Here is a 13,572-nt window from a genome sequence, read left to right as displayed (position 1 = left end):
GCATAGCTTTTTTTTTAAACATTTTTTTAAATGTCCTTATGCTCTATTTGATTTCATGCAATTTGATTTGATTTTGTTGTTGTTTTTAACGCAAGACTGTCTCAAGAATTGGAAAATAGCATATTTTGAAAATAAATGGAAAATAACAAGAAAATGTCACAAAGCAAGACATATCCATATCGAATATGACAGCCTGTCAATGATAACATTATCCCCCCCCCCTCCCCACACACACATATATTAATACCATTACCAAACTAAAACATGTAGTAAATAGATAATAAATGTCACACTGTCTTCCCTCCAAGACGATCCAAAAAAACAGAGGTTGTAGATGGCCAAAACGCTCTACCCGTTCAGACTGTCCAAAGGCTGTTGGGAAATGGCAGTGGTAAAAAAATAATTCTTTCTGTATCCGTTTTCTGTGTGTTAAATGCATTTTTCAAGGCACCCGGCCCAGCAGTATAAGGACAAACCCTGTTGCTATTGCTTGAACGGTTCTATGAAGTCTAATTGAAGGGCAACAAAAAAAAAGAAGCTTGCGCATAACTAAGATATCTCGTCTATTCAGTAGATTTGAGGTGATATTCATCTTCAACCAAAATGCCTTCAGTTTCGTTGTGGATATTCAAAATGTAGCCAACAGCATAAAAAAAAGACAAACAAATGGCCCACCATTAGTTCTAATATGTTTCGGCAGTGTTCTCCTGAAATGATGCGTATTCTAACATTTCAAGTAGAATGCATTTGAGAAAGAACTTCAAAAAGAGCTCGAAAATCAAGCGTTGTGCATGAATTGTAGCCAACAGATTATAATGTAATATAATACAAGATATTCATAGATATCCCCCCCCACACACACATTCCCTGAACTGAATCACAAAGAATTACTGTTGCGTTGACATTAATCCGGCCAGTTGGGTCTAAAATAATATAATCTGTAAAACAAAGTGAAGAAAAAAATGAGGGCAACAATACATTTCCTCTGGCGCATTTGGCCATTTGGCACTGAACATAACAAAACGCCTTCATGTTTGTTTAATGTGCCTTGCGTAAAATGCTCTCTATATCCCTGCCCGAATTAGTCATCTGCTTGTTTTTGTAACAAAATGAAAGAGGATTTAAATGGTTAATTGTAGCGACAGGAATCACACGTGATTGAATTCTTGGCGGATCATATCAGCCCACTGTCCCGCTTAGTCCTCCCTGTTTCACGGGTCTTTGTTCATGATCTCCTAAATCCCACCCACTTCAAATGAAGAAAAGAGTAAGAAAAAACACGCGCTCGCACAGAAACCTTGCTTTCACTGTAACCGGGACCAGAGTAGAGTCGTTAAAGTGCATGCCGGACTGACCTCATGATGGAGGCGGACAGTTGTTTGTCTTTCTCTTCGCAGCCAAACCGGACAACACTGAATAACTCTCCCGGTTTGGATCCGAATAGTTCTGGAGGTTCGTTCCTTCCCTGCGATGAACTACAGAAAAGTACACATCTTCCTCTCGCTCACCGTCTGAATCTCCGGGATCAGGGGGACTTCTACAGCTCAAGCTCCATGGGACGGTTTAACGACGGCCCTCCCGCGGACTTTACGCACGGGGCAGCCTCCACGAATCCTCGCGCCTTGCCCAACAAACACAGCAAATACATGGAAAATATTAATCAGGACCAAAAGGTTTTATCAGTAAGCGGGAAGGGCTCGTTTTATGAAAATTACTCGGAGGGTAAGTGGAGTTTTTATTAAAATAATCGAAATCACGGCCATCAGTGTGTGAGGCTACGAAAATAGTAATAATTATCATAATAATCATTATTATTATTATTATAACGTAGGCTATTTACCAAAATAATATAGGCTTAACTGAATAATGTCTTGAGTCTATTGCCTGTGGAAACCATTTGACTTATCAAACTTAGGCAAAATCCATCGTGAAAAAGACCATGGAGATCAACATTTCTGTAGCCAGCTACCTCAAATTGTTTCAAGTTTGTCTTTATAGTGTGGTGACTCGGATAAATATATTTTCAGAGTTTCTTTGGCGCTGCACAGCCAGCGTATTTTTCAAGGCCTTGGACAAAAACGTCTCCAACGATCGTAATTCATTTTCACTAAATGTCTGATTTTTAATTGTTCACCTACAATTGTATTATTATCCAGCTTGTTTGAATAAATTATGATAGTGTTCCAAATGACCATCGAAAGACTTTATTAGTCCACACAGCAGGCCCGGATCAAAGAAATCCCCCCCAAAACGGAATTACTTTGTAGTATAGATCTGAATGCTGCTAAGGTTTATTTAGTCCACACATGATAATACTAGGCTAACATATTGAATTAGGCCTATATTTTGTTCCTTGCGAGTTCTTTTTCAGAACTTAATTATTTTTTTGGTGCACATAATTTCCCCAATGTTGCCTATAAAATGTTAATAAAATATTGAAACACATATATTGGGCTATGGCATGTTTTAAGCCTAAACGACTACAAAATGATATAGCCCACGGAATTGTCTAGGCCCACTCAAATAAATGTGCCACTATATCTAAAAATGTATTTTAGCCTTTAGTCTACCTTAGTTGTGTCACCAAATGTAGGCTATCACAATGTAAAAATCACTTGGTAAAAGTGGACGCACATCACTGGTGATAAATACGTCATCAGGTTTTATCTGCACTTGACACTGGTAGTCACAATTAGTTTTGATGTAAAGTGCGAGCGGGCCAAAGGTCAGAAAGTGACTGAGCCGTCTAGGTGCGTGATTACGGCGTCCGCGCAGGAAACTTCCACCCGTGCGGTGTAAACACATCAATCCCGTGCAGCCTTCACAAAATACATTCATAAATAAAAAAAATAAAAAATAGAGCTAAAGTTTATTTTGAAATTGATCTTGTTTCTTATCTGAAAGTTCTGTTTTTGTTTCTGAATAGCTAAGCAAAGTTGCACATATCCAAATTAGATTCTCAAGATGTCCTTTATGCTAAATTTGACTCCGTGTCCTTTTGTTGTTTACGTCAAACTTTTCAGATGACATTTTCTTTTGCAATATCATCACATTTAACCACATTAGAACATTCTCAAAAATAATTGTAAAATATATTCTATTCATTAATACCATTGAATTCAAAATTAGAACTAGATTCACTTTAGATATAAAAAGCTGAACATGCAAATGAGATAAAACTTTGGCCAACTCAGATGTTTTGATAATGTAATGAGATGATTTAATGTGAGATTTGATCAACAACAACAAAACATCTTTGGCTTGAAGCATGCAACAATACAGCAGTCCACGTTTGAAACACTTTATTAAAGTTGTATAATATCCCATGAAGTCAAGTCTTAGGATATGACATGGTTCTTCAGTATTATTTATTGAAGTTTTGAAATCCATCCTCTAAAGTTGCCAATGAAGACATGTGAGTTCTGATAAGGACTTAGTGATGTATGTGTTCGGCATAAGATTCATATCAGTCTGATTCATGTTGTTGCCAAAGACAGCCATATGATGGGAGCAGAGAGCCTCCATCACGACAGTTGATCTTTATCTGCAATCTAGATAACAGCATGGTCTGATGTCAAATTAACTGGATGGTATTCTATTTCCATAGGCTTTGACTGTGGTCTTGAATTATTTATTTTCTTAGATTCTTCAGATATTAGCAAACACAACCCACGCACACACACACTTGACACATACGCAGGAGTGCATACACACGCAGGAACGCACACACTAGTGCGCATGCACGCCGAGCACGCACGCACACACACGCACACAAAGGGTTTTTATTAAAAACACTTAATGAAAGAGTTTATTAACATTTTCAAAATAGGGATGGTTAACTATATAATACTGCGGCTCCTGAGAGCCCCAAATATTGGTATGATTAGATTAATACTTTTTTGGGGGGACAAGAGAAATCCATTTGTTGTCAGTCTGTGAACTCTAAAGCAGTTTAACCTGACTGTTGGTTTTCTGGGTCAGATTTGAGTGGAGATGTGGTCCACATGACAGTTGCTTGCTGTCCAACATTCTGGGGCACATTCAGACTCACACACCTTCAAAGGCAGACTAGTCTTCCTGTTTTGTCTATCGGTGGTTGGAAGGGGCGGGGGAGGGTTGGGGTTTAAGGATGGTAGAGCAGTGGGATGTTATCCCACATAGCATAAAAATGTTATACAAAGAAATTGATATATTGAGATAGGGGGATGATCAATTGACCAGGTATTCATAAACCGAGATCTCTTGCATGTTGACACTTCTTGACCTTCACAGTCACCCCCCCAAAAAATGTACAAATGCAAAATGATTAAAAAGAAAACATTTTACATTTGGAAAAATTAAATGACAAAAATGCTATTTCATCAAAACTCGTTACTAATACTTCAATCTCATTATCTAATCTGCATAAGAAGTCAATTATAAAATACTGTTAAACCCAATCCAATGCTCGCAAAATTTTACATTTTTCATTTACATAACAAGAGGCCAGGGAGAGAACAGCTGAAATTTCCACGTGATGTCAGTATATACTCACATTGGTCCATTTGGACTTTATCTCGACTGTACAGTTTTGTAATGCATTTCACACACTGTACATCTCCAATTACACTGGACCATAGGGAGAGAGGATGTGGGCTCTTGGTAAAAGCCAGCGGTGGAAAAAGTACCCAATTGTTATACTTGAGTAAAAGTAAAGATACCTTCATAGAAAATGAATCAAGTAAAAGTGAAAGTCACCCAGTAAAATACTACTTGAGTAAAAGTCTAAAAGTATTTGGTTTTAAATATACTTGAGTATCAAAATGTAAATGCAATTGCCAAAATATACTTAAGTATCAAAAGTAAATATCATTTCAAATTCCTTATATTAAGCAAACCAGACACCACACTTTTCTTGTTTTTTAAATTTATGGCTAGCCAGGGGCACAGTCCAACACTCAGACATCATTTATAAACAAAGCATTTGTGTTTTCGTGAGTCCACCAGATAAGAGGCAGTAGATGACCAAGGATGTTTTCTTGATTAGTGTGTGAATTGGACTATTTCCCTGTCCTGCTAAGCATGAAACATTTAAGGAGTACGTTAAGGTGTCAGAGAAAATGTATGGAGTAAAAAGTACATCATTTACTTTAGGAATGTAAGGAAGTAAAATAAATAGTTGTCAAAAATATAAATAGTAAAGTAAAGTACAGATACCCCCCCCCCAAAAAAAAACTACTTAAGTAGTACTTTCAAGCATTTTTACTTCAGTACTTTACACCACTGGTAAAAGCTACACTAGTCTTTTTGAGTACTTATTCTTAGATTGTAAAATCTTAATAATCTCTTGGCATGATGAACTATGATGTGAGGTTGGATCTAAATAGAAATCAGGGGGTTACATCCAAAATGGCATCCTTTTCCCTACATAGTGCACTACTTTTGACCATAGTCCTAAGGGTCCCTATTCCCTATATAGTGCACTACTTTTGACCAGAGTCCTAAGGGTCCCGGTCAACAGTAATGCACTAAATTGGGTTAAAGGTTTCCATTTTTTTTAGACGCAGGACAGGAATGTTGTGTTACGGTGAAAGAAAAGCCCTCTGTTTTGGAACAGAAATTGAATTAGGTTGATGTTAAATGACTGCTCTCAAATGGTCCCTGTGTGAGGCTGTGGGACATGTATATTACTTTAGGACAGAGGGAGAGTGCAGATACTGAGGGAGAGTGATTCTCTTCTGGGACCACAGAGTTAGACATACTGTAACAAGGCAACAGTAAACATGTCGTCCCCACAAAGTCGTCCCCACGCCCCCACGAAGCTCCCCCCCGCGCGTGTGACTAATACATTCAACTTAATTACTATTACTGTAATGTAGCAACGTACTAACGGACGGAGACAGCCAGTTCCCTGATTTCATTGTGAGGGACAATTAACATGAACAATAACATCTATCTACAGTCCAGTCATCCAAACACGCCCAGAGTAAAACATTATGGTACAGTCCAGTCATCCAAACACACCCAGAGTAAAACATTATGGTACAGTCCAGTCATTCAAACACACCCAGAGTAAAACATTATGGTACAGTCCATTCATCCAAACACACCCAGAGTAAAACATTATGGTACAGTCCAGTCATCCAAACACGCCCAGAGTGAAACATTATGGTACAGTCCAGTCATCCAAACACACCCAGAGTAAAACATTATGGTACAGTCCAGTCATCCAAACACGCCTAGAGTAAAACATGGTACAGTCCAGTCACCCAAACACACCCAGAGTAAAACATTATGGTACAGTCCAGTCATCCAAACACGCCCAGAGTAAAACATGGTACAGTCCAGTCACCCAAACACGCCCAGAGTAAAACATTATGGTACAGTCCAGTCATCCAAACACACCCAGAGTAAAGCATTATGGTACAGTCCAGTCATCCACTCATCATGGACTCCACAAGGTGTCGAAAGCGTTCCACAGAGATGCTGGTCCATGTTGACTCCATTGCTTCCCACAGTGTGAAGTTGGTTGGATGTCCTTTGGGTGGTGGACCATTCTTGATAGAAATGGGAAACTGTTGAGCGTGAAAAACCCAGCAGCGTTGCAATTCTAGACACAAACCAGTGTGCCTGGTACCTACTACCATACCCCGTTCAATGGCACTTAAAACTTTTGCCTTGACCATTCACCCTCTGAATGGCACACATACTACACAATCCATGTCTCATTTGTCTCAAGGCTTAAAAATCCTCCTTTAACCTGTCTCTTCCCTTCATCTACACTGGAATTGATTCAACAAGTGACATCAATAAGGGATCATAGCTTTCACCTCAATTCACCTGGTTAGTCTATGTCATGGAAAGAGCAGCTGTTGATAATGTTTTGTACACTCAGTGTAGATTGCCATTTCATTGGTTTGTTATTTCATACACACAATCGTACTTTCTATCAAATAATGGTCAAATGGGGTCGAATTTCTAACTTTCTAAATGGACTAATACATCTGGGACTCACACATCAGAGTTTGTTTTCTGCTCAGTGATTCAAGACCTTCATTTTTAAGGAGGGGTGTTGACAGCGAATCAAAACAAACAGTGATGCAGTAGGCTGGAATGTTGTGTCTGGTCAAATCTGACTAAACCATCATTTATTTCTGACGAAAGTTTATTTCCAACACTCTCATTTGTTCATATAGTAAAACGATACCACAAGCAAGATCACTTAAGTGTTTTAACATAATACTACAGTTACCTGTCATGTCGTTTCTCATCAGGCCTTCGTACCTCGTATTGGGGGAGGAGGAGCTGGGAGATGTCTGAGATAACATGGGAAGGTTCTCGTTCAGATATTAGTCATATCTCTGGAGAAAAGACAAGCCTGCGGGGCTGCATCCTGTTTATTATTTTTCGAGAATTTTACGTTGCTGCCTCTTACTGTGGACGTCAATGAATTCAGTTTATTATTATGGAGAATATTGCGTTTGCTGCCTCTTACAGTGGGCGTTAATGAACCACCCCTAGCCAGCCTTAGGTTGGCTGTGTAATCTGAGCATCTCTGTGACAACATTACCACGGGTAGACATCTGAGCCTTGCTTAAACACAGAAATGTACTTTGTTCACACACTTTGTTTTTACATGTAACCACCATTCTCTCTTTCCCTCCCTGTATGCCATCCCTCAGCCAGAGAGAAGGCGGGTCCCAAGCCCATGGGCTATCCCGTGATTGGCTCAGACTGCTGCATCAAGCTGAAGGAGCCAACCAACGGTCTCCAACCAGGGGACTCCATAGCAGACTCAATCGACTTATCGGGCAAGAACAAGAAACGTCGTAACCGCACCACCTTCAGTACCTTCCAGTTGGAGGAGCTGGAGAAGGTGTTTCAGAAGACTCACTACCCTGACGTTTACGCCCGGGAACAGCTGGCTCTCAGGACCGAACTCACAGAGGCCCGTGTACAGGTAGAATAATGTCACTCTACACAGAAAATACAAAGTCCCCTACCCTGCTGCTACAGTAGCTAACAGAGTTTGCAATAATATTAGATATTTGTCCCCCCCAGATGAATCAATATCCCAGGGCCTATTTAAATGTTCTATTGAAACCAAATGAAGCCACATTTTTTTCAGGCAGGTAGGAACAAGGCAAGGCAGGGGTCCTATATAATGGTAGAGAAAATCATCTCTCCAATCTCTCTCTTCATTCGTCAGGTATGGTTCCAGAACCGCCGGGCCAAGTGGAGGAAGAGGGAACGTTACGGGAAGATCCAGGAGGTGCGAAACCACTTTGCTGCTACGTATGATATCTCTACGTACCAGGTAGACCCTGACACATAGATCTTTGGTCACGACATACGATATATCTACGCACAGGGGTGCAACTTTGGTTTTAGAAGTGCGGGGGACGACGACATAATTATTATTAACAAAAAAATGTATCCAGTCGGATAAACACTCCAAAACAGCTTACCCGACCGCTCGGAGGCGTCCGCATGGTCCTAAAGCACACCGTCGCCTCTTTTTGTATCACATTCCAATGACAAAACTGGGCGGGACAAAAATGCAATTTCAGAATATTCCTCCGGTGAAAGTTACGCCCCTGTCTCTACGTACCAGGTACACCCTGACACATAGATCTTTGGTCACTACATACGATATCTCCCTCCTGCCTCCCTCCAATAGGTACTAGATAGCATACACACTGACACATAGATCATAGGTCACTAGCTTTAACCCTTCTATCATTATCATCACAGACTAATTAGAATCCTTTAAACCAAATCAATCAATAATGATAGACCCATACATTGAATTACCAAGCATTGGCATTTACATTTCAAATAGCATGATGGGATTTATCTTTATGCAGCCTATCAGTGGAGCTTCGTCATTGGTCTCTAATCAGACTGCTCTCTTCCTTTGTAGATGCAGAGCAACCTGTGGCCAGGTGCAGGAGGGGGTGGGGGATCCGGCGGGGGCTGTGTCCTTGGCCCTGACACCATGTCTTCCTCCTGTATGAGCCCTTACCCCCATCCCCACAGCAACCTCCCCTCTGTGGGCTTCATGGGCATGCCCCCGTCCTCCAGCCACCCGCACCACCTTCACCATCACCCCCAACACCACCCTGGCATCAACGGCCTCTACTCTCTCCACAGCTTCCCTGGGGCCCTCGGGGGCCACTCCTTTGAGCCGGGGCCCGAGACAGAGTATAAGTCATCCAGCTTGTTGGCCCTGCGGATGAAGGCTAAGGACCCTGGGAGTCTTCTATCCAGGCCTACATGACCACCACAGTGTCAGGGTCAGATCCCTACTATGTACTGACTGAGCTAATGCATTCATACACACATTCCAACACAATCTTGTATACTAGCGACCCGGTGGATAGTTATGGCCACATGTATTTGTGTTCCTGCATGTTGAAATAACAGCAGAAGTCAAAACTCTACACACACACACACACACACACACACACACACACACACACACACACACACACACACACACACACACACACACACACACACACACACACACACACACACACACACACACACAGTCTTGTATAATTAACCTTGTGGGGACACATAATTCAGTCCCATTCAGAATCCAATTTTCCCTAACCCTTACCTTAACCCCAAAACCTAACCTTAACCCCAAACTAACCCTAGCTCTTAACCCTGGTCAAATACTAGCTCCTAACCCTGGTCAAATACTAGATCCTAACCCTAGTCGAATACTAGCTCCTAACCCTGGTCGAATACTAGCTCCTAACCCTGGTTGAATACTAGCTCCTAACCCTGGTCGAATACTAGCTCCTAACCCTGGTTGAATACTAGCTCCTAACCCTGGTCGAATACTAGCTCCTAACCCTGGTCAAATACTAGCTCCTAACCCTAGTCGAATACTAGCTCCTAACCCTAGTCGAATACTAGCTCCTAACCCTGGTCGAATACTAGCTCCTAACCCTGGTTGAATACTAGCTCCTAACCCTGGTTGAATACTAGCTCCTAACCCTGGTCAAATACTAGCTCCTAACCCTGGTCGAATACTAGCTCCTAACCCGAAAACTAACCCTCGCTCCTAACGCTAAACCAAATTCTAACCCTAAAACACTGATTGGCTCAAAACTTGACCCTAAACCATCTAGAAATAGCATTTGACCTTGTGAGGACTAACAAAATGTCCCCAGTTTGTCAAATTTTTGTTCGATTTAAAATATTCCTGTGGGGACTTCTGGTCCTCACAAGTATAGTTAAACATACACACACACACACACACACACACACACACACACACACACACACACACACACACACACACACACACACACACACACACACACACACACACACACACACACACACACACACACACACACACACACTTTCAACATACACCTCCGCTACTTTCCTCCAAATAATGTAACATTGCCGCAAACCCACAGACTTCAGACCGTGACATGACCGCCCGTTTGTTTGAGTTTGTTAGGCCACCATCAGGCACACAACCTGCCATTTTGCAGACATTTTATTGAATCCAGATTTGAGCATTATCACAAACATAGTGAGACCAAAGAATATAAAAACAATATTATTTAAATATGTAAGATGTAGATGTTAATAAAGTACAGTACCAGTCAAAAGTTTAGAACACCTACTCATTCAACGGTTTTTCTTTATTTTTTACTATTTTCTACATTGTAGAATAATAGTGAAGATATCAAAACTATGAAATAACACATATGGAATCATGTAGTAACCAAACAAGTGTTAAACAAATCAAGATATATTTTATATTTGAGATTGTTCAAAGACCCCACCCTTTGCCTTTACAGCTTTGCACACTCTCGCAATTCTCTCAACCAGCTTCATGAGGTAGTCACCTGGAATTAATTTCAATTAACAGGTGTGCCTTGTTAATTTGTGCAATTTGTGCAATCCTTCTTAATGCATTTGAGCCAATCAGTTGTGTTGTAACAAGTTGGGCAGTATACAGAAGATAGCCCTATTTTGGTAAAAGACCAAGTCCATATTATGGCAAGAACAGCGCAAAGAGAAACGACAGTCCATCATTACTTTAATAAGACACGAAGGTCAGTCAATCCGGAAAATGTCAAGAACTTTGAACGTTTCTTCAAGTGCAGTCGCAAGTGCTATGATGAAACTGGCTCTCACGAGGACCGCCACAGGAAAGGAAGACCCAGAGTTACCTCTGCTGCAGAGGATAAGTTCATTAGAGTTACCAGCCTCAGAAATTGCAGCCCAAATAAATGCTTCACAGAGTTCAAGTAACAGACACATCTCAACTTCGACTGTTCAGAGTAGACTGAAGCAAGCCTTCATGGTCAAATTTCTGCAAAAAAAACACTACTAAGGACATCAATAATAAGAAGAGACTTGTTGGGCCAAGAAATACGAGCAATGGACATTAGACCAGTGGACATCTGTCCTTTGGTCTGATGAGTCCAAACGTGAGATTTTTGGTTCCAACCACCGTGTCTTTGTGAGACGCAGAGTAGGTGAACGGATCATCTCCGCATGTGTGGTTCTCACCGTGAAGCATGGAGGAGGAGGTGTGATGGTGTGGGGGTGGTTTGCTGATGACACTGTCTGTGAATTATTTAGAATTCAAGGCACACTTAACCAGTGTGGCTACCACAGCATTCTCCAGCGATACACCATGCCATCTGGTTTGCGCTTAGTGGGTCTATCATTTGTTTTTCAACAGGACAAAGACCCAAAACACACCTCCAGGCTGTGTAGGGCTATTTGACCAAGGAGAGTGATGGAGTGCTGCATCAGATCACCTGGTCTCCATAATCACCCGAACTCAACCCAATTGAGATGGTTTGGGATGAGTAGGACTGCAGAGTGAAGGAAAAGCAGCCAACAAGTGACCAGCATATGTAAGAACTCCTTCAAGACTGTGGGAAAAGCATTCATCACGAAGCTGGTTGAGAGAATGCCGAGAGTGTGCAAAGCTGTCATCAAGGCAAAGGGTGGCTACTTTGAAGAATTTAAAATATAAAATCTATTTTTTTATATGTTTAACACTTTTTTTGGTTACTACATGATTCCATATTTGTTATTTCATAGTTTTGATGTCTATTATTCTACAATGTAGAAAATCGTAAAAATTAAGAAAAACCCTTGATTGAGTAGGTGTGTCCAAACTTTTGACTGGTAATGTATGTGATGTATGTTGTACTTTATTGATCAACAATAAAGGGTTTCATCTGTTTACTGCCTCCAATCGTCAGAAGGAAAATGTTTCCGCTAATGTAGGTTATGGGCATAGGTAGATTTGAACAACTACTTTGGCTACGACCATTACTGACTGTGGTGCGATCAGACTATACAACATCCAGGACTACAATAGCTGTCAGTCTGTTGAGGTGTGTTGAGGTGTGTTGTGGTGTGTGTGTGTGTGTGTGTGTGTGTGTGTGTGTGTGTGTGTGTGTGTGTGTGTGTGTGTGTGTGTGTGTGTGTGTGTGTGTGTGTGTGTGTGTGTGTGTGTGTGTGTGTGTGTGTGTGTGTGTGTGTGTGTGTGTGTGTGTGTGTGTGTGTGTGTGTGTGTGCGTGCGTGTGTGTAGCAGTATAGCTGGCCTCACTTCAAGAGGCCTTCGGCTGGCACCCCATGCATCAGTTTAAAGTGGCAGGTCTATTAATGAAAAACTAACTGAGCGACCGCACTACGCCACTGATGATGAAGTGTGGGGCGGCTGTAGGGCCTCCTTCCAAAGTCCCTGCTCTGCATTGAGAAAGCAGGGTTTTTGCTAAAACAGGAAAATAATCCTGCAGCAACAATTATAATTAATGAACATTTTGTAGAGGTTGATATACAGTCTTTTTCGTGAAAGAAGTCTGAAATGTCAAAGTCGAAATTACAAACTTCAGAAGTCGTTTTTAAACCTTGAATAGACAACAAGTTTTACATTTCCTGCTTTGCAGAAAAGTTCTAATGCAACAGGGTGATCAAATTAATATCCAGCATTTCACATGTGGCAAATAATGGATGAGCTATACAGTGCCTTCAAAAAGTATTCACACCCCTTGACTTTTTCCACATTTTGTTGTGTTACAGCCTGAATTTAAAATTGATTTTGATGTAGATTTTTTGGGTCACTGTCCTACACACAATACCCTATAATGATTATTTCTTTAGCAAATTAATAATAAATGAAAAGCTGAAATGTCTTGAGTCAATAAGTATTCATCCCTTTGTTAGCGCAAACCTAAATAAATTCAGGAGTAAAAAAGTCACATACAGTAATAAGTTGCATGGACTCTGTGTGCAAAAATAATGTTTAACATGATTATCTGTAAGGTCCATCAGTCGAACAGTGAATTTCAAACACAGATTCAACCACAAAGACCAGGCAGGTTTTCCAATGCCTCGCGAAGAAGGGCACCTTTTGGTAGACGAGTACATTTTTTTAGCTGGCATTGAATATCCCTTTGAGCATGGTAAAGTTATTAATTACACTTTGGATGGTGTATCAATACACCCAGTCACTACAAAGATACAGGGGTCCTTCCTACCTCAGTTACCGGAGAGGAAGGAAACCGCTCAGGGATTTCACCATGAGGCCAATG

General features: G+C 41.0%; 1 protein-coding gene across 1 annotated transcript; it reads left to right on the top strand.

The window, feature by feature from the left end:
* Window positions 1-1,303: 1,303 nt before the first annotated feature.
* On the top strand, window positions 1,304-12,130 carry alx3 (ALX homeobox 3). The gene is made up of 4 exons (XM_055891217.1): window positions 1,304-1,722; window positions 7,662-7,939; window positions 8,189-8,296; window positions 8,903-12,130. Exons 1-4 carry the CDS (start codon window positions 1,359-1,361, stop codon window positions 9,257-9,259), a joined length of 1,107 nt encoding a protein of 368 aa, XP_055747192.1. The 5' UTR covers window positions 1,304-1,358; the 3' UTR covers window positions 9,260-12,130.
* Window positions 12,131-13,572: the final 1,442 nt, after the last annotated feature.

Source organism: Salvelinus fontinalis, chromosome 31 (assembly GCF_029448725.1).
Source record: "Salvelinus fontinalis isolate EN_2023a chromosome 31, ASM2944872v1, whole genome shotgun sequence".
Lineage (NCBI taxonomy): Eukaryota > Metazoa > Chordata > Actinopteri > Salmoniformes > Salmonidae > Salvelinus > Salvelinus fontinalis.
This window is presented reverse-complemented; position numbering and strand designations above follow the sequence as displayed.